At 46.7% G+C, this 27,668-nt stretch overlaps 1 protein-coding gene across 2 annotated transcripts in view; it reads left to right on the top strand.

The window, feature by feature from the left end:
• sh3bp4a (SH3-domain binding protein 4a) overlaps positions 1 to 27,668 on the top strand; it is an 80,281-nt gene that overhangs the window by 35,420 nt on the left and 17,193 nt on the right. For both annotated transcript variants that reach the window (XM_085985651.1, XM_085985652.1), the window contains exon 3: positions 1,613 to 3,981. In XM_085985651.1, the coding sequence (XP_085841777.1) occupies positions 1,613 to 3,981 (2,369 nt within the window). The remainder of the gene's footprint in view (positions 1 to 1,612; positions 3,982 to 27,668) is intronic.

Genomic DNA, 27,668 nt, shown 5'->3' on the forward strand with positions numbered 1-27,668 from the left:
ATCATGGCTGATCTGTATCTTAACTCCACCTACCTGTCTTGGTTCCTTATGCTTTAATACCCTTGCCTAATAAAAATCTGTCAATCTCCCTTTTGAAATTTGTGATTGACCCCCAGTCTCAACAGTTTTTTTTGGGGGGGGGGGGGAGAGAGTGTTCCAGATTTCTACTACCCATTGCGTGAAGAAGTGATTCCTGACATCACCTCTGAACGGCCCAGCTCTAATTTTAAGGATATGCCCCCTTGTTTTGGACTCTTCCACCAGAGGTAGTAGTTTCTCTCTACCTATCCTATCAACTCCGTTAATCATCTTAAACACTACAATGAGATCACCCTTTAATCTTCTATACTCGGGGGAATTCAATCTTATTGTAAACCTTGCATGTTGGAAATATGAAGCCTCTTGCTGTATTCTGTTGAGTGTATTCCCAAGGAAACTTCTTTTGATACCAGTTTTCTTTTTAAAAAGATAAAATTATTCAACTATAATACTTTTCAACATAGAATTTGGAGGAGTGCTTGAGTACTTTGAACTAAGAGTTCTCTCCTACGACTTTTCTTCCCTTCAACTAAAACCAGTTCTGATTCGCCTGCAGATTTAGCAGACAATGTAGTTGCTTCCAGTCACTGACTGGGGCTTCCACAGCAGTCAGCTTTAGCGAGCAGTCCAGTTTTTTTGTGGGGAGGAAGGAAACTGCAGGACCATTTCCCATACTCAGTAAGCCCTTTCTGGTTTGTAGGCTCAGCTACTAGGGACATAGGGACTTGGGAATCGCTGGACAAAAATAAAACAAGGTCCATCTAGATCGCCTTCTACCTTTCTGGTAGTCACACGATACAATGATAATACAGTTGTTGACTGATCGTACCAATCAATCTCTCTTAATTAGTCTGCAACAGACCCAGAAATGACAAGAAAAACCCCAGTGGTGGAGTGGGGAGGAGCTACTTACTGATTAAGCTTGCTGAGCCACTGTGATTGCCCCCCCTCCCACCCACATTCTTAAGTTTCTCCTGTTGTAGACCTCAATATCAGAGAAGGTAAAGTTATTTATTGATCTCACACAGTTGCCATTTGTACAGAATTAGTAAAGTGGTTACAAAGCAGTAACAGAAGCAAGGGGTACAGAGAACGATCTGTAAACCATTAACAAAGCTTGTGCAGATTATAACAATTTGGACCAAAGTTGGGTTACCGCACTCACAAAGTACACCTGAGTGTATTTTCTATTCTAAATGCACAGCTTTTGTTCTCTATTTCCAAGTATTTTACATGTACTATACCAACTATCGGTATGCTTGGCAGATGTATAATCATTAATATAGATGAATATTTTAGCTCTTTCAAAGAGCCAGCATAGGCACGATGGGCCAAATGGCCACCTCCTGTAGGGCATCATTCATGCTATTACTGCACGTTAATCAATTTGCAAGAACTTCGATGTCCAGGATATATTTTACCTTATTGTGCTGCACTTAAATTTGTCTTGCCTTGGTTAATATGTTTGCTTGAAATGGTTAAATGTATTCCTAATGTCAAAAGGCATAGTCCTGATCCTTAAGGAAACCTGTAACCCTGCCTGAATTAATGCTTCTCTTTCTAAAATTTGCAGTGCCTTCTCCTAGTACCTTGCGGTTGGATACATCTACATCTTTTGGAGATGCACGTGAAGTTGTGGCTATCAAGGATTACTGTCCTACTAATTTTACAACACTCAAATTTAACAAGGGGGATCTTCTGTATGTCTTGGACACCTCTGGACCTGAATGGTGGTATGCCCACAACAATACTGAAATGGGCTACATTCCTGCTTCATATGTTCAGCCTGTTGGCAGAAGTTCCTCCCTCCGAGACAGTGGAATGGTGGATAATGTTGGGGACAGTTCTGATGAAGGTGCCAAAGAGATGGATTTACTTGGAGAGTGGGGAGATGTCTTTGAGAAAACGTCTGCAAAACCCCAACATAACAATCCATTTTTGAATGGCTTTGCATCCTCCAATCCATTTCTAGATGGGAACGTACATAGCGTCAGTTCCAACAGTGAACAGGCAACTAAATCAGAAGTGGATCTACTTCTATTTGACTCATTAACCCCATCTTATACTGGTTCCAAAACATTAACAACTAACAGTGTAAGTAATGGTATTTTTGAGGAAGACCCATTAACCAGCTCAAAGGCCGAGTTTGATCCACTCCTGAGTCGGAACAATCCATTCTTCAGGAGCAAGCGATCGTACAGTATGTCTGAGCTTTCAGTCTTGCAAGCCAAGTCTGATGCACCTTCCTCGACTGGCTTCTTCACAAGCATGCAGTCTCCAGACCCTGAACAGTTCAAGAGCAGGGAGGACTTCCGAACAGCATGGCTTAACCACAGGAAACTGGCACGTTCATGCCATGATCTGGACTCTCTGGGACAAAATCCTGGCTGGGGTCAGACTCAGCCTGTGGAGACTAATATTGCGTGTAAGCTGGACAGCACAGGTGGAGCAGTTCAACTTCCAGACACCAATATCAGTATTCATGTACCAGAAGGACATGTGTCTCCAGGAGAAACCCAGCAGATTTCAATGAAGGCCTTGTTGGATCCTCCTGTAGAGTTGAACAATGATAAATGTACAACCATTAGCCCTGTCGTTGAGATCAAATTAAGCAACATGGAAGTCAAAACATTTCTTACCTTGGAAATGAAAATTTCTGCTGAGCTAAAAGATGATGTAGTGAGCAAGAAGGATGCTGAGATAACCTGCCTGTGCAGTGACAGCAAAGATGGGCCATTCTCACCAATGCCTCAAGTCTATCACTATGGCGATACAGTGCAGGTGCAGTTGGACAATCTGGAGCCTTGCATGTATGTTGTTGTGGTTTCTCAGGCCAGGTCACTGCAGTACCCTGCCACTGTGTGGGACTGCATTAACAAAAATGTCACGGTTGGGGTTTATGGGCCTAAGCATATCCATCCTTCATTCAAGACAGTGGTAGCTGTTTTTGGGCATGATAGTGCACCCAAGTCATTGTTAGTAAGTGAAGTAGGCCGAGAGGTTTTGAGTGTACCACCAGTAGCGCTACAGCTGTGGGGCAAGCACCAGTTTGTGTTAGCAAAGCCCCAGGACCTGAAGATAAGCATACATCCCAATATTTCCAACTACGAGATCAAATCTTCTGACCAAGTTAAGGTTGTCCGTGGATTTCAAGTGAAGCTTGGAAAGGTCAGTCGTCTCATCTTTCCTATTCACTCACGCATCCAGGAAGAACTTTCTGACTTCACGCTGCGGATCCAGGTCAAGGATGACCAGGAGGTAATAATTACGCAGTTCTGTGTGAGGACACCACAGCCGCCCCCAAAGTCTGGAACACGAAACAGCGGGCAGAGGAGGTTCCTGAAGAAGAAAGAAGTTGGCAAGATTGTTCTTTCGCCCTTGGCTGTCACTAGTAAATACCCCATATTTCAGGACCGCCGTGTAAACAACCTCAAGTATGGCAAACTGCTGAAGACTGTAGTAAGGCAGAACAAAAACTTTTATCTTTTGGAGTATAAAAAGGGAGACGCGATTGCATTGCTGAGCGAAGAGAAGATTAAGTTGAAAGGGCAGCTGCGAACGAAAGAGTGGTACACTGGGTACTACCAAGGGAAGATAGGGCTTGTGCATGCCAAAAATGTGTTGGTAGTTGGGAAAATTAAGCCGAACTTCTTTCACGGGCCTGATCTCACTACCTCTTTGCTCTTGGAGCAGATCCTGCGCCCCAGCAAGTTTCTGACTTACATCTATGCCTCTGTAAGGATGACGCTTATGGAAAATATCAGTAGCTGGAGAGCATTTGCGGACGCCCTGGGTTACAAAAACATGCCGCTCATGCACTTCTGCCGGACCGAGATAGACAGCGAACCAGAGCGTGTGGCGTCTGTATTGGAAAAACTCAAGGAGGACTGTAATGACACTGAGAACAAGGAAAAGAAGTCCTTTCAGAAAGAGCTGATGGCTGTGAGTACACATTGATGGGAATTGAGTTATCGCTGTAGTGTTTTAAATTGCTAAGTTGCATATTTGGCTTTGCAGTGCTGGAACTGGAGTGTTCCATTCTTTAATGAGTTGCAGTCCAGTCATTCTTCATTGGTGTGAGCCACCTAATGCATTTTGAGACAGGCTGGCTCCTCGCCATAAAAAAGCATGTGCTTTGCAGTATAAGAACATAAGAAATAGAAGCAGGAGTAGGCTATTTGGCCCTTCGAGCCTGCTCTGCCATTCAATAAGATCCTGGCTGATCATCTACCTCAACTCCACCTTCCCGCACTATCCCCATGATTCCCTCAGTATCCAGAAGTCTATCACTCTGTCTTGAATATACTCATCAACTGAGCATCCACAGCCCTCTGGGGTAGAGAATTCCAAAGATTCACAACCCATTGAGTGAAGAAATTTCTCCTCATCTCAGTCCTAAATGGCTGACCCCTTATTCTGAGACTGTGGCCCCTGGTTCTAGACTCTCCAGCCAGGGGAAGCATCCTTCTACCTGTCAAGTCCCTTAAGAATTGTGTATGTTTCAATGAGATCACTTCTCATTCTTCTAATCTCCAGAGAGTATAGGCCTAGTCTACTCAATCTCTCCTCACAGGACAATCCCCCCATCCCAGGAATCAGTCTGGTGAGCTTTCGTTGCACCCCCCTCTAAGGCAAGTCTATCCTTCCCTCGGTAAAGAAACCAAAACTGTACACAGCTTCACTAGCTTATAACGAACCCCCGGTTTTAATGATCCCAATGGCGGGACCTGAGTTTTTTCAATGGCAGGACCTCAGTTTTTTCAATGACAATCAGCCCTACTACACTTACGCAAGATCAACCTGTATTTTTTAACTAAAACTGCACAGTAGCTGTCTCAAGGTCAAGATGACAGATGAATGGGCCTGGGTATCTTGCCACTAAACTTCCTTTCCTCCTTCTGAGCTTGGATTGTATAATGAGGAACAGGTGTCAAGCCACGGTCAGGGATGTGAAGAACCATGGTTGTGCATTAGTGTGCCTACCACTGCACCAATCCATAGAAGTCCAAAGTGCTTTTTTACTTTTGATTTCTTAATTAACTTAGAAAAAATTGAGAAGCATTGGTGCACTGCTTTCCTTTCTGGTTTTGTTCTTGCTGCACTGAATTGAGACAACAACAACAACTTGTATTTATTGCATCTTTAACGTAGTAAAATGTCCCATGGCGCGCTCTCTAGAGCAATCCAGTCAGCCCAATTCCCCCGCTCTATCCCCGTAGCCCTGCAAGTTTATTTCCCTCAAGTGCCTATCCAATTTCCTTTTGAAATAATTGATTGTCTCTGCTTCCACCACCCTCGTCGGCAGCGGGTTCCAGGTCATTACCTCACTCTGCTTAAAAAAGTTATCCTCACATACCCCTGTATCTCTTGCCCAAAACCTTAAATCTGTGTCCCCTAATCCTTGTACCATCAGCTGATGGGAACAGCCTTTCTCTGTCTACCTTATCCAAACTTGTCAATCTTGTACACCTCTATCAAATCTTCCCTCAACCTCCTTTGCTCCAAGGAGAACAACCCCAGCTTCTCCAACCTAACCTTATATCTAAAATCCCTCATCCCTGGGACCATTCTAGTAAATCTCTTCTGCACCCTCTCGAGGACCTTCACATCCTTCCTAAAGTGTGGTGAACAGAACTGGACACAATACTCTAGTTGTGGCCTAACCAGAGCTTTATAAAGGTTCAGCATAACTTCCCTGCTATTTATGAAGCCCAAGATCCCATATGCTTTGTTAACTCTCTCAATATGTCCTGCCACCTTCAAAGATCTATGCACATGAACCCCCAGGTCCCTCTGTCCCTGCACACTCTTTAGAACTGTGTCATTAAGTCTATATTGCCTTTCCCTATCCCTTCTGCCAAAAAGCATCACCTCACATTTCTCTGTTATCAAACAAAATTTGCCGCCGAGCCAAATAAGGAGGAATTAGGGCAGATGACCAAAAGATCAAAGAGGTACATTTTAAGGAGCGTCTTAAAGGAGGAAAGAGACAGAGAGATTTAGGGAAGGAACTCATGAGCTTAGGGCCTAGGCAGCTGAAGGCACGGCCATCAATGGTTGAACAATTAAAATCAGGGATGCTCAAGAAGTCAGACTTAGAGGAGCGCAACTATCTCGGGGGTTTGGGGACGGGTGGTGAGTTGTGAGGCTGGAGGAGATTACAGAGATAGGGATGGGCTCTGTTTCAACCCATCCTGGTGTTGGGTGATTAGCTGGAGACTAACTTTTGATGGGGAGAGGGTAGCCATGGTACTTGTGAAGTGAATTTGGATTTACAATTGTACAGTCAGAAGCTGCGTGTAACTGGGCATAAGTGACTTTGCTTGTTCGTCAATTGTCATTTTGCTATACCACTATATGGGTGGAGGTTAATGAGTTGTCTTTCTCAGTTAAAAGCATTTTGTCAAGGATGCAGGCTATTCAGAGAACTGCTGGGAACTGCTAAGGACCTCTTGACTTTTGTCATGCAAGAAGTAGAGTTCTGTGAGGTATCTTGCTTCTGTTAAACTTATTTCATAGTATACTAGATTCATAGTTTTTAGCCTGAGATAGGATCTGTCTGTGTGATTTGTCAGGGACATTGGGAGTGTACTGTGATTTCCTGCATCATTTCCAGTGCACACTTTAAAAATGAAACGTTTTCATTGTTCATCCAGCCTGATGTTTCCGATTGATTTACAAATAATAGTTGATGGGGAGTGAGGACTTGCCTATGGAAGCAGATGTCTGCATCAAAGATGAGAAAAATGATCTGAAACCATCTCAAATCACAAGAGCCCTCTTTTTAAAATTCTGGCCATGCGCATTCCTCTCCATGCTGCTCAATGACTGACTGGTGTTCCGAATATCTGACCTGTGGATTGCCCATCAGACTCTCTAGTTAGCAGGGCCACCCATATTTTGAAGGTGGGATTTACCATGTCCTCAAGAATCAGAAATTCACAATGGTGCAAATTTTAAAAGCTGGGTGACTTACTTTGGTACGATTGTAAAAAAGCAAAAGTAATTTGGAATTGAGTAAAGCGGTCACGTCCTGACTGCATTGCTCAGAAACAAAGTCCTGTGTTCAACTTAACTACAATTTCAGTATTTCAACTTAAATTTCCACACCAAAAACCAAATTTAATACCCGCTTTCTGTATTTATTTGCAAATAGATATTCTGGGATCTGATTGGCCCCTACTAACTCGGCCCCTACACATGCCAAGTAGAAATCGGGTTGGAAAGCTGCATTCATACAGATACCAAAAAGCGTTGTTATGTAAACAGATGGATGCCTGGAACACACTGTAGACCAGGGTAATGTCCAACCTGCAGTCCCTGGCAATCGATTCCGAAGCCCAGGCAACTCCGTTCTGTTTGAGCTTGTATTTTATAATCACTGCTTTGTCCTATTTACAAATCTCCAGGTCCCAACAAAAATTCAAAGGGCTGTTCTTAGGTGAATCCTAAACTAAGATGCGTTGGTATCAGCAACTTGCAATGCAAGAGGGAACATTTAATTTTAAACTAAGCAGCTTTAGAGGCTCCATGATACAGACCTATCAAAAGACAAAGACTAAAGCTTGGGCACCCCTGCTGTAGATGGTTGTGAGCTTTGATTTGATGCTCTCTTTATCCTAGAGAAACAATTGTTTGAGCTTTATGTGCAAATGAGTAACTCTGCTGAAGACTAGGCTGTGTTGCTGGCATTTGTATAGGTGTCAGCCTTGACTTAGTGATAGGACTCTCGCCTCGGTGTTAGCAGGTCGTGAGTTAACACTTCACTCCCGAGACTTGAGCACATAATCCAGTTTAATACTTTAGTGCAGTACTGAGGGAGTGCTACACTGTCGAAGGTGCTGTCTTTCAGATGAGACATTAAACCAAAGATCCATCTGCCCTCTCGGGTGGACGCAAAAGATCCCATGGTACGATTTAAAGAAGAGCAGGGGAGTTGTCCCGGTATCCCTCAACCAACATCATTAAACAGATTACGATAGCAAAATACTGCAGATGCCGGAAATCCGAAATAACAACAGAAATTGCTGAAAAAACTCCAGGTCAGGCAACATCCATGGAGAGAAATTTGAGTTGACGTTTCGGGTCGAAACCCTTCTTCAAAATTATCTGGTCATTTATCTGACTGCTGTTTGTGGGACCTTACTCTGCAAATTGACTGCTGCATTTCCTACATTACAACAGTGACTAGACTACAAAAGTACTTAATTAGTTGTAAAGCTCGTTAGGACATCCTGAGGTCATGAAAGGCGCTATATAAATTCAAGTCTTTTTCTATAACGGAAAGATCAGTGATGTCACCAAGTGCACAGAGCCAGTATAACACATTCATGGTGTCATATTTAACTGTGCCTCTTCTACCTAGTGGAACTGTTGAAGTAAAATCATAAAATCTGATCCTCAAGATTTCTTTCCTGTCCACACGCGCCCCAAACCCCAGCCCTTTTGATTGCTGATTGGATTTGACGGAGAAAGAGCAAGAGGAGAAACGTTTAATGCTCTCTCTAGCCATTTGTCAGGGTGGAAATGACGACCACAAAGGAAGTTGTTTTCAAGGAATGTTTGGCTTTGTTTCAAGCAGGGCATGTTGTCTTTAATAGTTGCATTTCAAAGCGTTCAAGAAAATACAGTGTGGGCACTAATGCACATTACTGAGAGGAATTTTGGTGGGATGCTGATTTGCCCCTGCAGCCTACCTTGCAACAATTGTTTCAAATAGATTTTAAAGAGCCCCAAGCTTTTTAAACATCAAGTTGATCATTAAATGCCCCCCCCCCCCCCCCCACCAAAAATTTTTTTTGGGTGGGGGGGATTGTTACTTTTGGGTTAGATCATTTCAGACCGTGATCGTTAAACCCTGAGCCGGAGCCAAAATTGCTTTGATTAAAAACATTACGAAAACAATTATCGAGTTTTGATGAAAAATTGATTGGGCTGACAGAAGAACATTAACTGGTCAATGTTGGTCATTAAAAAGGTTTGAACCTATGTGCTTGTCACTCCAGTCCATTGGCAAATACTAAATACCCTGCTGCGGGCAGTTCAAACAGTTGATCATGAAGGCCAACCTACACAAAGGCAACTACATGTTCTTCACTTGCAGCTACAATTCTGAAGATAACATACATACACACATTCTCCTGAATTGGCCATAGCCTCTGACACAATGCTTAGGGTTATCAGCAAACTCACCGATAACCGCTGGTCACCCATTTTGTGCTTGGAATGCTTGGCTAGAGGCAGCCATTTTGTTTGGAACTTCCCTTTATTAACAGTGGTATGTAGCAATTCCAAACGTCAGGGACATGTTCCAGCACAGAAATGAGATGCTGTTTGTGCCTCTGGTGGCAAGGAAGTACTGTGATTTTTTTCCTACATGCAGCCATTGGTTGCTGAAGGCAACATCTAGATATGTTTTTTCTTTCTGGATGATTTGTAGGATGGCTTCACGTTAGAGAGGGTCCACAGGCAGAAAATGAGCTGGCCCAGATTTCGCTGTAATGGCAAGAATGTTAATTTTGGCCGTCTGTGACTTTCTCCATATTTTCCTGCATCTCTAAACCGAATGCGCCACAGCGAGCATGGCGACAAATCGGATACGGCGCAGCCAGTGGCCAATGTTTGTTGCAATTCATTCAGTGACGGTACTAAGTCTTCTTTATTGATTCATGTAAAACTGACCAAATTGAAGTCCTCACTTCCCCCTTATGTCCTTCGAAATCGATCTATGTTAATGAAACAATTTTAACCCTCAATGCAAGTTTGAAGAAACAATGAACTGCAAAATAAAAGTTGCTGTCAGTTAAATTATCCTGCATGACTACTTCATAAATTTCAGCTTGGCGTTGTCTCCCCTGTGAACACCTTTCAGATCCTGTAATCTCAAAGTGAGAAATTACCGTTAATCAGGCGAGTTACGATCAGAGCTATTTATTAGGCTGCCGTGACTCGGGTCTCTGCAGCTATTCGTTCTGTTCCCTCAAAACAATGCACAAATTATTTTCCTCAACTATATCATTGAAAATGTAGTTGCTTATTTTTCATACGAATGCATTGTTTGGGTCAAATGCCCAGTTCAGTTGAATTCTGACTACTTCTGGGAACATCAGTTCATTGCTTGGTCAAAGTCAAGGACATCCAGGGCTTTTATATACAATAATAAACAACCATGACCTCAATAAAACTAGGTTCTAACATTTGGGACATGCTAGAGATAATTGTGTAGATATGTCATCTTGAGTATAAATGAACACTTCTCATTTTCTATACTAATCTAGGGGAAATCACACCACTGCCAGGTCACCCAACGCCACTATTTCCCAGTGTAACTGGCAGCGGCGATAAAAATAGGTGTCCATTCTGGAAAGTCGCGATCGCCATTGATTTTACTGGGTGGAGCTATGAAAATTAACTTAAATACTGTTTCGGTGAGGAGAATAGCGGAGGAAATGGTCCAGGGAATGTTGGTGTAGCGCAAGTAATAGCATGACACTTAATGTCATAATTTCCTGGAAAATGCGCTTGGATAATGATGTGCGCAATAGCTGCCACTACCTGGCTGCCAGAAGCTCGAAGCTGATGTGCATGTAGCTGATCAGTGTGGAATGGGTGGTGCTCATGGAGCCGTGTGTTTAAAGCCATCCATTTGGCCTTGGATGCAGACCTTTGTATGTTCAGTAATGTCTAAAGTGAATTCTTTGTTCATCCCTCCCCCCTATGATGCTCAGTTATTGAATTGATGAATTGTATACAGTCTTTTATAAATGTTATAAAGGGAAATGGCTGCACACCTGTCAGTGACTCCTTAACCACTTTGATGGTTTTTTAAAATTTGTTCCTGGGATGAGGGCATCACTGGCAAGGCCAGCATTTACTGCCCATCCATAGTTGCCCTTGAGATGGTGGTGGTGAGCCACCACCTTGAACCGCTGCAGTCAGTGTGGTGAAGGTACTCCCACAGCGCTGTTAGGGAGGGAGTTCCAGGATTTTGACCCAGCGACGATGAAGGAACATTGATATATTTCCAAGTCAGGATGGTGTGTGACTTGGAGGGGAACTTGCAACTGGTGGTGTTCCCATGCGTCTACTGCCCTTGTCCTTCTAGGTGGAAGAGGTCGTGGGTTTGGGAGGTGCTGTCGAAGAAGCCTTTGCGAGTTGCTGCAGTGCATCTTGTAGATGGTACTGCAGCCACGGTACGCTGGTGGTGGAGGGAGTGAATGTTTAAGGTGGTGGATGGGATGCTGATCAAGCGGGCTGCTTTGTCCTGTTTATCTAGTTAAATCTGTTAAAATCAGCTGGGAAGGAGATGTTTTGTGTAGATTTCTTTCTCCCCAGCCCACAAAACAAATTGGAAGCACTGAAATTGTAATGTATATACCTTTAAGGGGGGAACTATCTTTTACAGCTCATGTATACTGCAGTACCGGTAGTGACCACACCTGTATATAGCACTGAGTAGTAATCTGTACAGATCAGTTCCGGTGTGAGCCACGTTGAGTAAACACCTGTTGTACCGTTCTCCTGCAGTCTGTGTCTTATTATACACAGACACAACATTGGCGACAAGGCAAGTTCGAACCTACCTGCAACTCTGCATCACCTCCCGGGGATTCGTTCCTGGAGATCAGTGGATTGGAGGTCAAAGCCAGAGACTCGGGCGTCGACCACGGGCAACCGCCCAGTCATCCAGCAGAGACTCGAGAATTGCGGGGGAGGCTGTCGAGAGCCAGGCTTGGCTTTCCAGTCGAGGTGGTCCAGCGAAACGGGCTGGCAACAGGTAGTGCGCAGACCCTTCCCGGACAGCGGCGGGCTAGAGCCCGACCGAGCGGCAAAGCAAAGGGCCGAGCAGCGTCGACGGGGAGAGAGAGAGAGGGCAGAGCGCACAGGGCGCAGCCGGTGTTCAGGGGCCGAGCAGCGTCGAAGAGAGGGAGAGAGAGACGCGCAGAAACCTGCGAGGCGCCGCCATTGCCATGTGGACCGCCGAGAGCGGCGTTGGCAGCAGCGCAGGAGAAGCGCGCGAAACCTACAGGGTGCCGCCATTGCCACGAGAACCGCCGGGAATGGCGTTGGCAGCAGCGGGGGAGGAAGGAAAGCGCGGGAGACGCAATTTTAAGCCATTGGGAGACGCCATTTTAAACCACACCCAAAATGCCGAAGAGTGGCACTATCACCGCATTTGACAATGAAGTTGAAGATTGGACTACATATGTCAAACGAATAGAGGTATACTGCAAGGCAAATGAGGTGTCAGATGACAAGAAAGCGTCGGTATTGTTAAATTTAATGGGTGCAAAGACGTATGGTTTATTACGAAATCTAGTAACCCCAACGAAGCCAATGGAAGAGAGTTTTGAAGACATAGTAACGATACTACAGGAACATTTAAACCCCACACCGCTGCTGATAGCAGAAAGATTCAAGTTTCACAAACGGAACCAGCATAAGGATGAAAGCAATGCTGATTATTTAACAGAACTGCGCAAACTATCGAAACACTGCCAGTTTGGAGCGGGACTGGCAGATACCTTAAGAGACAAGTTTGTGTGTGGGCTTCAAAGAGAAGGAACCCAGAAACGGCTTCTGTCGGAAAGGGACCTTACGCTGGAAAAGGCTTTCAGCATTGCGGTATCATATGAAGCAGCAGCACGGGGCGCTGCAGAGATACAACAGAGACCGCAAGAATATGGCACAAACGAAATGTATATAGAACAGAGAAGTGCTATCGCTGCGGCAGAACAACACACGACCAGAATGATTGTTGGTTCAAAGACAAAGTGTGCAGACAGTGTGGAAAAGTAGGACACCTAGCACGAGTCTGCAGGTCGGGAAAGAAAACCAGCAATAAGAAACCTACCAAAGAAAAGTACAAGAAGGTGGTACATAAGATGACGGAGAATAGTTCAGACGAACAAAAGAGTGATAACGACTCCGAAAGCAGGGAACTGAGTTGTCTGAAACTACATAATGTGATCACAACGGAGGATCACCGAACCATTTGGGTCACTCTCAAGATAGCAAGATAGCAGGAGTCCAGGTAAAGATGGAATTGGACACAGGATCAGCCCTAACCGTCATAAACCGACGGGACTACGAGCGGCTATTCTCAAACATACCCTTGAGAGAGACAAAAATTATTTTGAAGACGTACACGGGGCAAAAAGTCTACCCCAAAGGAAAAATAAGGGTGACCGTTATATATAACGGTAAGGAAACACCAAAACTAGACCTGTATGTATTGCAAGATGGAGGACCACCATTACTGGGACGTGAATGGATCCGGAAAATACAACTGGATTGGCATTCCATACAGGCACTGACTGGCTGACAAAAAGGATGACGACATCACACCTGGGCGACTCAAAGATCCTAACTGACGCGAAAGAGGTGTTCCAGCAAGGACTCTGACCACTAAAAGGCATGACAGCGACGATTAAAATTGAAGAAAACGCAAGCCCAAAAGTTTAAGGCCAGACCGGTACCTTATGCAATCCGCCCAGCCGTCGAAGCAGAGCTGGGGAGTCTGGAACGTTCAGGTGTACTGTCCACGGTAGACTGGAGCGAGTGGGCTACACCCATCGTCCCTGTGATGAAACAGTCGTTGAGCAGCACGCCTGGGGAACCAAGGAAGGTTCGCATCTGTAGGGACTTTAAGGTAACAGTGAACCCGGTCCTTCACACCGTACAATATCCACTTCCGCGGATTGAAGATATTTTCGCCTCGCTATCTGGAGGGAAACGCTTCACTAAGATTGATCTGGCCCAGGTGTATCTGCAAATGGAGGTAGAAGAAGCATCAAAAAAATACCCCTCCATCAACACCCATAAAGGTCTCTACCAATACAACCGGCTGGTATTTGGGGTAGTATCAGCTCCGGCTATTTGGCAGAGGGCAATGGAACAAGTCCTGCAAGGGATTCCAGGGACCCAGTGTTATTTGGACGACCTCCTGGTCAGGGGCGAAAATGACAGTGATCACCTTGCCAACCTGGAGCAGGTGCTCACTAGATTGCAGGAATATGGGCTCCGAGCTAACAGCCCCAAATGCGAGTTTTTTAGAAAACAGATCTCGTATTGTGACCACGTTATCGATAAAGAGGGGTTACAGAAGTCCCCAGAGAAGATTGAGGCAGTAGTCTGGGCTCCAGCACCAGAAAATGTGTCACAACTGAGGTAGTTCCTCGGGATGGTAAACTACCACCATAAGTTCTTGCCAAATTTGTCTACAATACTACACCCACTGAACACCCTACTGCAAACTGGGGTGCCATGGAAGTGGAGTGACGAATGTAGACAAGCTTTCCAGAAGAGCAAAACACTAATCACATCGAAAGAGGTATTGGCCCATTACAACCCGGCATTACCAATTCGGTTGGCATGTGATGCGTCACCCTACGGCATTGGAGCGGTGCTGTCGCACAAATTCTCGGACGGCTCAGAGAGGCCAATAGCCTTTGCGTCACGATCACTAACCTCAGCCGAGCGTAACTACGCCCAGATTGACAGGGAGGCCCTCAGCCTAGTGTGGGGAGTGAAAAAGTTCAATCACTATCTGCACGGGCAGAAATTCACCTTGCTGACTGATCACCAGCCTCGTCTCCATTTTTAATCCGAAGAAGGGCGTTCCAGTGATGACTGCGCAACGACTACAAAGATGGTCACTTTTTCTAGGGGCACACCACTATGAGATTGAATATAAGGGCACAAAACAGCATGGAAATGCTGATGGGCTATCACGCCTGCCACTGCCTACTGCGGAGGAAGCACCAGCAGTGGATCCTGTCGAAATATTCCATTCGACTATAGTTGAATACCTACCGGTAACTAACGCTTGTATCGAAAAGGAAACCCGAAATGATGCAACACTGTCTCAGGTATATGATTTGACGGTGAAGGGATGGCCAGCACATGGCGACTCACTGTTGCCAGCATTCTCGACAAGGAGAGAACAGCTGTCAGTGTGCCGGGGGACTTTGATGTGTGGATCCCGAGTGGTAATTCCACCCAAGTTAAGGGATAGAGTGCTCAATGAGCTTCATGAGGGTCATCTGGGAGGGGTAAAAATGAAAAGCCTAGCCAGGGCTTGTGTGGTGGCTGGGAATCGATAAACAAATCGAGGACCTGACCAAGAGCTGCTCAGGATGCCAGAAAGTCCAAAATGCACCACCACAGGCCCCTCTACACCCATGGGAGTGGCCCTCATTTCCATGGTAATGGGTGCATATTGATTTTGCTGGTCCATTCATGGACTCAATGTTTTTCATAGCCGTGGATGCGCACTCGAAATGGCCTGAGGTCATCAAAATGTTCACCACCACCACGGAGAAAACTATTGCAGACCTACGGACCATTTTTGCCAGGAATGGCTTGCCAGAACAGATTTGCTCCGACAATGGACCACAGTTTGTGTCCGAAGAGTTCCGGAGGTTCTTGAAAAAGAATGGGGTAAGGCATTACACATCCGCCCCGTATCATCCAGCCACAAATGGATTGGCTGAGAGGTTCGTACAAACCTTTAAGAAGGCAATAAAGGCTATGTACAATGACAACATTCCGCTGCAGCACAAGGTGGACAATTTCCTGTTCGCCTACCGGAATGCGACACATGCAGTCACCAACCAGGCCCCAGCCATGATGTTCTTTAACCGAAGGTTAAGATCTCGCCTGGATTTGCTCAGACCAAACGTACGAAGAGATGTTGAGAGTAAGCAATTGCAGCACATCCATGAGAAGCCAACAAGGTGCTTCAATATAGGGCAACCAGTCTTGGCCCGTGACTACCGAACAGAAAAATGGTAGCCAGGAACGATATGCACACGGCAGGGCCCACTAATGTACACAGTGGACGTTGGGGAGAGCATCATGAGACCACCACGCTGACCAGATCCTAGTCACAGGAACAAGTCAACCCCATGCCTCGCCCATACGTACCTGGTGATGAACCCGACGTACAGGTTACATCTACCCCAGAAACAGTAGCATCGGAAGCTGATGAACCAACCGACGACAGGGGGCCAGAATCGCCTCCGCACCAAGAGCAAGACACTCGGGAAAGGCGCTATCCAGAAAGGATCAGGAAGCCTCCCCAAAGACTGAATATATAAATAGACTATTTTCAGCTAATGTTGCATGTTAAGTGTTAATTGTAATTAGTTTGATATTTAATTGTTAAATGAGTGTTATGGTACTGTTAATCTAAAAGGGGAGGAATTGTAATGTATATACCTTTAAGGGGGGAACTCTCTTTTACAGCTCATTTATACTGCAGTACCAGCAGTGACCACACCTGTATATAGCACTGAGTAGTAATCTGTACAGATCAGTTCCCGTGTGAGCCACGTTGAGTAAACACCTGTTGTACCGTTCTCCTGCAGTCTGTGTCTTATACACAGACACAACAGAAATGAACCACTGTTCTCATCCATGTCAGTGGCACAGAACTTCAAAGATGACAATTAAGGGGCAGTTTGGCACAAAATGCCTACCTAATCCCAGGATTCCTCTGGCTAAAAATTCTAAAAATGGAAACTGGTTCCTGAGTTTACAAATTGCTCTTTGTGTTGCTCGGGATGGTCAATTTAGGAGAACATCTGTATGTAACCCTCTGCAGCTAAAGAAAATGTAGTTGCCCATGTATAATAAGTTGGCCGTAATAGTTAACTGTTTGAATTGTCTCTGCAGAAAACCATGGTAGTGATTGCAATGTGTCTTTAAACGTATCAAAGCACTTCACGTACGATTCCTATAGGAGCTAACGAAATAGCCATTTTTCACACAGCAAGATGCCACATGCTGCAGCAAATGAATGACCATTTAAACTTAACTTGGGAATTGTGATCAAAAAAGACCACGGTCCATCGAGTTCACCTTCTACCCGCCTGGTAGTCACATAATACAATGATAATGGAGTTGTTGACTAATCATAGCAATCGATCTCTATAATGGAGTTGTTGACTAATCATAGCAATCGATCTCTATCAGTTAGTCTACAACAAACCCAGACATGATAGAAAGACTTGCATTTATATAGACATGATGATGATGACGCAATGAAACCCCCAGTGGTGGAGAGCTTTGGGAACCATCGGTCCAAAGTCACCTGTTCCTTTACTCTGTGTTGCGTCTCAAATTACTCGTATTGTACCCCAAAATATTATTTTCTGAAAGAAATGTATCTTTTGCTTTCTTGCGATGGTTAGGGAAGGAATTTTGGTCAGGACGTGGGAATAATCTCCTCTCTCTCTCTCTCTCTCTCTCTCTCTCTTTCTCTCTCTCTCTCTCTCTCTCTCTCTCTGGAAGGAATTTTGGTCAGGACGTGGGAATAATCTCTCTCTCTCTCTCTTTCTCTCTCTCTCTCTCTCTCTCTCTCTCTCTCTCTCTCTCTGCATAGAGCACTGGGACCTTTTAACGCCCACCTGAACTACTGGAATAGACAGACTCAGCCATGGATTAATGATTAATTCAAAGGACAATGCTTCTGGCAGTGCAGCACTCTCTGCCAGTACTGCACTAGATTGTCAGTCTGGATCAGGTGTTGGAGTGGGGCTGGAACCAAAGCCTTCCTCACTCTGAGGTGAGAATACTACCAACTGATTTGAGTTGACACTTTATCTGGATTTCTCAGTTTTTAAATATCTTAACGCAGCCCCATTGCTTCATAGTTCAGGCTAAGCTTGAGATCAAGTTCTCAGTCTTGTGTTGGACTGTGTTACACTAGTGCTGATACCACAGCGCATTTGCAGCTCTCATAATAAGAGCACTTGACAACTTTGTGTATGAGCTGGTACCATGTTTGACACTTTAGTAATTTTCTTCAGTTGAGGAGATGCATGTGGTAATTTGTGATTTAAAACATTTAGGAAAGAGAACCGTATCAATTGCTGTTTGGAATTGAATTGATGATTAGGCTCGACCTGAATCTAGATGAGAACTGAGGGCAGTTTAAAGATTCTGAAATTATTACTTGTATCATCTCATCAGACAAAGGCTCTTCTCAATATAAGATGTCCTGTGACTGCTTCCTTTCCTACATGTAGGGAAATCCCATCAATGAATAAGGCTGATCTATCTCTTCCTCTCTTCCCCGCCCCCAGCAGTTTTGATACACATCCTACATGCAAGCGATCTTCAAATTACCAGTGGAAGTGGAGGCAGCTTCTGCTCAGAACCAAGGATTGGGACCTGTCCCTCGCTGTAACACACCTCCCATCTGAAACAGGTTGCATAATGTTGAGCGACTACTGCTGTAAAGAACAAAGATAATGAAAGCAGAGAATTTAATTATTGGTTACATGGCACAATAGGCTCTTCAGAATGTATAGTACCAATCCAGAACTTGGCCCACAAAGGTTATTTTATCCTTTTAGCATGTCTCGTTGCTTGTAACAGCATTTAAGTGACAAAAGAGAAATTGTTTACCCACCTACTAGTTGCATTTCAAACACTTATTGGCCTGTATTTTCCAATCGGAGATCTGGAAAAAATCTACGCCCTTACCTGAGGGCTCTGGCAGTCCGGACATTTCCGTTCCTGGGCGCCTCCACGGCGAAATGCGCAGGGCCCACGTATCCCCCAGGGGCGCAGGCGGTTCATGAGCGTCCTTGGGATCACGAGGGCCATGGGGAACCAATGGGAGAAGGGAATCTCCCTTCATACTTTTGACAGCTTAGACCTGTCAAAATTATGAATGATGGATCACTCAAACAACACATCAAAACATTAAATACATTTTTTTTATCACATTTTTAAAATTAGTTAAAATTACATGAAATATTTTAAACATCTTTTGGGGCTAAAAATAAACTTTTTTTTAAAGTTTTTTAAATTATAAATGAATGCGGGGAAAAAAATTATTTTTTTACTTTTTTAAACTCTTATGCTGGTAAAAGCAGGCCTTACGCTTGCTTTTAACAGGCATAAGATTTTTAAGGGTTTTCAGCAGGCAGAGGTCCTGCAGAAAGCGGACCCCCCCCCCCCCCCCCCCCCGCCCCGCAGAGGCCCTTCTCCAGGGCAGGCGTGCGATCTGTCAAGCGGATTCTTGACGGATCAGAAGTACCGGTTTGCAGCACATGTGCGTCGCATGCCTGAAACCGGCACTTGCGAGGTCCCTACGGGTGTGTACACACCCGTAGACACCGGAAAATATGGGCCATTATGTGCAACACTTTGAATTGTATCAATACAATACGGTGCTACGTGAGTGCAAGTATCACTAAATTTGTGTTCTAGACGCTTCAGCTAAGTTACACTACAGCGGTGACCTGAAACAAAAACACAAAACAGCAGCATTGATGTATTTCATAATTTACACACACAGATTATTTGGGTAAGTTTCTCTCTTTGATCTGCAATGTTATTCCCTTGTGTGTTTGGCATGGTGCCTGAATCCCAGCTACTTCACCGTGATGAGATGCTGAAGCCTCATCTCCGCGCATCTCCATTTAATACAATTCAGATTGTGAACTGAGGGGGTGGGGAGCTCAAACCGCTTTGTCTTCCCTCTGTTGCACGCATTCACCAGAAAACTGAAATGCAGATGTCTCTTGAGAAGGACGCAGCTGGTGTGTCTGTTTTAGGGCTATCTGCATTGGTATTGTTTGGGTTCACTGTACAGAGGACTGAATGGGTATATTATCTGCTCTGATTGAATTACTTGGTGCCATTTTAGTATTAATCTTTCCCTTCGCCTGAGATTCCTCATTTCAAGTTTTTCCAATTTGATCTATTTGTGGTAATTTCACGCATGATTTTTTTACTTTTGAAGTGTTATTCAATCCACATCCCACATCAGTCTACCAATTATTGACTCTTGCACCAACACGAGCTGCTTGGCTCTGTCTTCAATAATTCGGTATCGTGCTCTCCATCTCCAAACCCAGGTGCATCAAAAGCACTTTCTCCTTAGATATTTAAACATTGTTACAAGCAGCCAGACATGCTAAAAGGATAAACTAACCTTTGTGGACAAATCTCTGGGTCGGTACTATTGTCTCTCATTCTAAAGAAGCCATCTAACTGAGTTTTAAATTCCCTGCCTTCGTTATCTTTTGAATCTTCACTGTAGTAGTCACTCAACATTATTCAGCCCGTTTCGGATGAGAGGTGTGTTACAGTCAGGGGAAAGACTACACCGACCCCTGTTTTGGACCGAATGTTCCTGCTCTTCCCCCTGCAGTTTAGAGGTAGCTTCCATGTAGGATGTGTATCAAAACTGCTGGAAGTGGGGTGGGGGGGTGAAGAGAAGAAATTATAGACGAGTTTACGTTTAGCCCCCTCTCCCTAGTATTGAGAGTTAGGTTCTTTAAAGGGTTGCAGGACTTCACTGATGGAGATGTGATTATTAAAAATGTCATCCTCTGTTTTAAAGGGGGTGTTGTCCTGGTAACGTGCTAAGAATACCAGCCGTGTGTCTCATTTTCCGCTCTGAAAGTGGTAGCTCATTCCGAGCCACAGTTCCATAGGTGCCAGCATCCCCTGTGGTACCATGCCCAGGTGGCCATTTTTCACGTGCGAGTGTCAGTAAGTTTTTTCCCGTAAGGTGGGGCCGCGGGGGAGAAGAAGCACCACTATTCAACAAACAAAAATAAACACTGCTGCAATAATTGTTCCTCATTTTGTTAGTAACCTCCAGTCGTTTCCCTCTCATTTTGCACTGACTATAGTAGATTGGGCTGGGGTTGGGTGAGAGGAAGAAAACCACTGAGCAAATGGGACCTTATTCTGTGCGTTTGATTATTTAAATATATTTTTAATTTTAGAATTGTTTTCTTCTGGGTGAGTGGTGTGAATGCAATAGACTAGTCAAGGTAGAGTGGAATGGTTTGAATGAGATTATTAAGGCACACTTGGCCAGTACTACAGTGATGTAACTCTGATGCCAAGGCGAGAGTGCTGCCACTGAGCCAAGGCAGACACCTATGGAGCCCACATTTCTTCTGTCTGCTTAACATGTTTCTGGCTCATGCAGTACTCTAGCTCTTCTGTGAAGTGAGACCTACGTATGAAATGCAGGAATGTCGGAAGTATCCAGAATGGGAAAAGAACAGGGGAGTGAGACTAACTGAATTGCTCTTCGAAAGAGCCGGCACAGACTCGATGGGCTGAATGGCCTCCTGTGTTGTACTAGTCTCTGATTCTATGAATACTGTAGGGGAACTGCAGAGCAGACTATTGGGAAAGGCCTACTTTATATCATGCAAGATGGTTTCATTATATCCTGTTGCCACCAGTGCAACTGAAGTAAACAATGAACTACACATGCACAAGTTGCTCAGTTGTTTGAAAGCCTTGTGTGGCAACTTTATTTTCTTGCCATTGACCTTCCTCTGTAGCTAGTTGGTGGTACTGCTGTCTCTGGAGCACTCTCAGAAACCTACACTTAAGGTGTTTCTCTACTTTTCCAAAAGCAGCAGCACTTAAGTTAAAGGGAGTATAATGGCTGTTTGTATTGCCCTTACTCCCACTCAAATTAGCATAGAGTTATACAGCACAGAAAGAGGCCCTTCGGCCCATCGTGTCTGCGCCAGCCATCAAACCCTGTCTATTCCAATCCCATTTTCCAGCACTTCGTCCGTAGCCTTGTATGCTATGGCGTTTCAAGTGCTCATCTAAATGCTTCTTGAATGTTGTGAGGGTTCCTGCCTCTACCACCCTTTCAGGCAGTGAGCTCCAGATTCCAACCACCCTCTGGGTGAAAAAGTTTTCCCTCAAATCCCCTCTAAACCTCCTGCCCCTTATCTTGAAACTATGCCCCCTGGTTATTGACCCCTCTACTAAGGGGAATAGTTCCTTTCTATCTACCCTATCTGTGCCCCTCATAATTTTGTACACCTCAATCAGTGATATACCTATCAATTCATCCAATGAAAAGCGACGAGTTAAGAAAGTAACTATAGGTTTTTATTGGCTAAATAACAGAGCCCACCCTCGTGGGTGATCGGATCCAACAAGGAGGAATGCCAGCCAGTCGACCACCTTTATACCTGGGCAGGTAGGTGGAGCCATGGGCGGAGTCAGCAGTGGTCAGCCCAGGTATAACAGCGTGACAAGAGGCGACCTCGTATAGTGATACAACAGTGTGAACAGTGATAACCATAGAGTAACAATATAACAGTGATAACTATAGTGTAACGATAGTGAACGATAAAAGTGGTTTACCACATTCACCCCTTGTTTAGATTTGAGTCCGGCGGGGTGAAGTGTACTACCAGTTCTGGTATGTCAGTCTGTCCGGAGGCCTCGTAAGCCTTTCTGATCGTCACAGCGGCGGTGTTGCATTATCCGGTGTTAATGCTGGTGTCTGCGTGGTCGGCGAAGGCTCGTGGGGTTCCGGCATGCCGTCTACCTGGGCTGGAATTGGGGGGGTGGGGGGGGGGGGGGGGGGTAGGGGTAAAGGTGGTGTCTCCGGAATGCCCGAGGGTGCGAGGTCTCGTAAGGAGACTGTGTCCTCCCGCCCGTCTGGGTATGCCACATAGGCGTACTGGGGGTTGGCGTGCAGGAGGTTCACCCTCTCGACCAGGGGGTCCGTTTTATGGGCCCTCACGTGCTTTCGCAGCAAGACGGGCCCCGGAGAGGTCAGCCAGGTTGGTAGTGTGGTTCCCGTAGTCGACTTCCTGGGGAAAACAAACATTCGTTCATGGGGGGTGGCGTTAATGGCAGTGCAAAGTAGTGACCGGATGGAATGCAGCGCTGCCGGGAGGACTTCCTGCCAGCGGGAGGTTGGGAGGCCCTTAGACTTTAAGGCTAAGAGGACGGCCTTCCATACAGTCGTGTTCTCTCTTTCCACCTGGCCGTTCCCTCGGGGGTTGTAGCTGGTGGTCCTGCTTGCAGCAATACCTCTCGCTAGTAGGAACTGACGGAGTTCCTCGCTCATGAAGGAGGAGCCCTGGTCGCTATGTATATAGTTTGGGAACCCGAACAAGGCGAAGAGGTCGTTCAGGCATTTAATGACCGTGGTACTGGTCATGTCTGGGCAGGGGAAGGCAAAGGGGAAACGGGAGTACTCATCAACAATGTTGAGGAAGTACGCATTATGGTCAGAGGACGGGAGGGGCCCCTTAAAATCGATGCTCAAGCGCTCGAAGGGGCGGGTGGCCTTGATCAGGCTTGCTCTGTCCGGCCTAAAGAAATGCGGTTTGCACTCGGCACGGGTCTAGCAGTTCCTGGTCATGGTCCTGACCTCCTCGATGGAGTAGGGCAGGTTGCGGGCCTTAATGAAGTGGTAAAGTCTGGTGACCCCGGGGTGGCAGAGGTCGTTGTGGAGGGTCTGAAGTCTATCAATTTGCGCGTTGGCGCATGTAATTCGTGATAGAGCATCAGGGGGTTCGTTCAGCTTACCTGGCCGGTACAAGATATCATAATCGTAGGTGGAGAGCTCGATTCTCCACCTCAAAATCTTGTCGTTCTTGATTTTGCCCCTCAGCTTGTTATTAAACATAAAAGCGACCGAACGCTGGTCGGTGAGGAGGGTAAATCGTTTGCCTGCCAGGTAATGCCTCCAGCGTCGTACAGCCTCCACGATCGCCTGGGCCTCCTTCTCGACCGACGAGTGTCGGATCTCAGGGCCCTGTAGGGTCCTTGAGAAGGCGGCCACCGGTCTCCCCTCCTGGTTAAGGGTAGCGGCTAGGGCGAAGTCGGATGCATCGCTCTCCACTTGGAAAGGGATGGACTCATCCACCGCGTGCATTGTGGCCTTAGCAATGTCTCCCTTAATGAGGGAGAAGGCTGCGCACGCTTCCTCCGTGAGGGGGAAGGATGTGGACTTCATGAGGGGTCTGGCTTTGTCCGCATAATTGGGCACCCATTGGGCATAGTAGGCGAAGAGCCCCAGGGTTCTCTTCAGCGCCTTTGGACAGTGGGGGAGGGGTAACTCCATGAGGGGGCGCATTCTTTCGGGATCGGGGCCGATGACTCCGTTCTCTACTACGCAGCCGAGGATGGCAAGGCGCGAGGTGTTAAACACACATTTCTCCTTATTGTAGGTGAGGTTGGGCCGTACGGAGGAATCTTTCCAGATTAACATCATGGTCCTGCCGGTCGCGGCCGCAGATGGTGACGTTATCTAGATAGGGGAACGTGGCGTGCAGCCCGTTCTGGTCAACCATCCGGTCCATCTCCCTTTGGAAGACCGAAACCCCGTTGGTGACGCCGAAGGGAACCCTAAGGAAGTGGTAGAGGCGGCCATTCGCCTCGAAGGCGGTATACTGGCGGTCCTCAGGGCGGATAGGGAGTTGGTGGTAGGCCGACTTAAGGTCGATGGTAGAGAATACTCGGTATTGTGCAATCTGATTGACCATATCAGATATGCGGGGAAGGGGGTATGCGTCCAGCTGGGTGTACCGGTTTATGGTTTGGCTGTAGTCGATGACCAGACGGTTTTTATTGCCGGTCTTAACGACTACGACCTGGGCAATCCAGGAGCTGGTGCTCCCCTCGATGATGCCCTCCTTCAGGAGACGCTGCACCTCAGAGCTAATGAAAGCTCTGTCCCCGGCGCTGTACCGCCCGCTCTTGGTAGCGACGGGTTTGCAGTCGGGGGTGAGGTTAGCGAACAGGGAAGGTGGCGGGACCTTGAGGGTGGCTAGGCCGCAGGTGTTACGCGGTAGGCGGTTTAAAAGCTGCTGGTTGTCGACTGTGAGTGGGGGGAGGGGTCCACCGTATGCTAGAGTGACACTTTGGAGGTGGGATTGGAAGTCCAGCCCTAGTAGGACGGCAGCGCAGAGCTGGGGCAGGACGAGGAGTTTAAAATTTTTATACTCCGTGCCCTTAACCGACAGGGTCACAACACAGTAGCCGCTGATGTCTGTGGCGTGGGACCTCGATGCCATCGAGATCCGGTTGCGCGTTGGCCGGACAGTGAGGGAGTAGTGGCTCACCGTGTCTGGGTGGATGAAACTCTCCGTGCTTCCGCTGTCGAACAGGCAGGTCGTGGCGCGGCCGTTTACTTTGATGTCCATCATGGACTTGGACAGGTGATGCGGGCGGGCTTGGTCCAGTGTGACGGAGGCTAGTGTATGGCTGAGCGAGCTGCTGTAGTCTGCGGGTGAGGCGGTGGTCGGGTCTGGAGGCAAGGTGGCGGTCGAGTGTGGTGGGTAAAATGGCGGCGCCCACGAGGTTGGACAAAATGGCGGAGAAGATGGCTGCCCCCACAACTCACATGAGGCACTGCTGGTGTCGGTTGCCTGGATCAAAGATGGCCGCCCCATAACTCTCACGTGGGGATGCTGGCATCTGTGGCCTTGATGGAAGATGGCCGCCCCCACAACTCGCATGAGGCACTGCTGGCCTCTGTTGATCTCCCTCTGCAGGCCTTAGCAAAGTGGCCTTTCTTCAGGCAGCTTGAGCACGTCGCGTTTCTCGCTGGGCAGCGCGCCCTCGGGTGTTTCGCCTGGCCGCAGAAGAAGCAGCCGGCGGCCCGATCGCGGGGCTCCGATGTCGCAGCCGGTACCGGGGGTGGCGGTCCCGATCGGGTCCGGGACGCCGACGCTGAGGTAGGTCCCAGGGGCTGCGCTGCGAGGGGTATTGCGGCCGGGGTCGGTCCCGAGTCCCAGGGTCGCGAATTACAGTACCTGGAGTACGCCTCGAGGTCCCGATGGGCCACTTCTAGGGAGCGAGCGAGGGCTGCAGCTGTGTTCAGGTCGAGGTCCTTTGCTTCAAGTAGTCTTTGCCGTGAGTAGTCGGACCGCAGGCCTTTCACGAAGGCATCGCGGATATTATCTTCAGTATTTTCTGCCGCCGTTACTGCTTTAAAGTCACAGTCCCTGCCGAGTGTTTGTAGCGCCCATAAAAATTCATCTACAGACTCTCCTGGCTGTTGCGGGCGGGATCTTAGGAGATGTCTGGCATACATGGAATTTACCGGGCTCTGGTACTGTTGTTTCACCAGGTTGATGGCGGCCTCGTATGTAGTAAGGTCCCGGATGAGTGCGAATACTTTAGGGCTCACTTGGGCGGTCAGAGCTCTTAGCTTGGATCTCTGAGGCACGCCGGATTCTCCCAGGTAGGAGTCGAAACAGCTCAGCCAGTGTTCGAAGTCGAGGGCTGAGTTTGCTGCCTGTGGGTTTAGATCCAGGTACGGTGATCGGAGGGCTCGCAGCCAGGCCGGCTGCTGTGGCTGTTGTAGCTGGGCGTCTGGCTGCTCAAGGAGCGACATTTTAAAATTTAGCCAATAAAATTGATATACCTATCAATTCATCCAATGAAAAGCGACGAGTTAAGAAAGTAACTATAGGTTTTTATTGGCTAAATAACAGAGCCCACCCTCGTGGGTGATCGGATCCAACAAGGAGGAATGCCAGCCAGTCGACCACCTTTATACCTGGGCAGGTAGGTGGAGCCATGGGCGGAGTCAGCAGTGGTCAGCCCAGGTATAACAGCGTGACCAGGCGACCTCGTATAGTGATACAACAGTGTGAACAGTGATAACCATAGAGTAACAATATAACAGTGATAACTATAGTGTAACGATAGTGAACGATAAAAGTGGTTTACCACAATCAGGTCCCCTCTCAGCCTTCTCTGCTCTAAGGAAAACAACCCCAGCCTGTCCTGTCTTTCTTCATAGCTGAAGCGCTCCAGCCCAGGTAACATGCTGGTGAATCTCGTCTGCATCCTCTCCAATGCAATCACATCCTTCCTATAGTGTGGCGACCAGAACTGCACACAGTATTCCAGCTGTGGATTAACTAGCGTTTTGTACAGCTCCATCATAACCTCCCTGCTCTTGCCTTCATTAGCCGAGGCATAGAATATAAGTATCCCATATGCCTTTTTAACCACCTTATCTACCTGTCCTGCTGCCTTCAGGGATCTATATACATGCACACCAAGGTCCGTCTGATCCTCTGTCCTTCCTAGGGTCCTACCATTCATTGTGTATTCCCTTGCCTTGTTAGTCCTCCCAAAATACCTCTCCTCACACTTTTCAGGGTTAAATTCCATTTGCCACTGTTCTGCCCATCTAACCAACCCGTCTATATCATCCTGTAGCCTGAGGCTTCCCTCCTTGCTATTTACCACTCCACCAATTTTCGTGTCATCTGCGAACTTACTAAACATGCCTCCTACATTCATATCTAAATCATTAATGTACACTGCAAACATAGAAACATAGAAGATAGGAGCAGGAATAGGCCATTCGGCCCCTCGAGCCTGCTCTGCCATTCAATGAGATCATGGCTGATCATCCAAATTCAGTACCCTGTCCCTGCTTTCTCCCCATATCCCTAGATCCCTTTACCCTTAAGAAATATATCCAACTCCTTCTTGAATATATTTAATGAATTGGTCTCTACTGCTTTCTGTGGTAGAGAATTCCACAGGTTCACCACTCTCGTGAAGAAATTCCTCCTCATTTCTGTCCTAAATGGCTTACCCCTTATCCTTAGACTGTGACCCCTGGCTCTGGACTCCCCGACCATCGGGAACATCCTTCCTGCATCTAGTCTGTCTCTAGTCCTGTCAGAATTTTATAAGTTTTAATGAGATCCCCTCATTCTTCTAAACTCCAGCAAGTATAAGCCCAATCGACCCAATCTCTCCTCATACGTCATTCCTGCCATCCCAGGTTTCAGCCTGGTGAATCTTCGCTGCACTCCCTCCATGGCAAGAACATCCTTCCTCAGATAAGGCAACCA

This window comes from Somniosus microcephalus, chromosome 4, assembly GCF_052327205.1.
Source record: "Somniosus microcephalus isolate GS21.2 chromosome 4, FLI_Smic_1.0, whole genome shotgun sequence".
Lineage (NCBI taxonomy): Eukaryota > Metazoa > Chordata > Chondrichthyes > Squaliformes > Somniosidae > Somniosus > Somniosus microcephalus.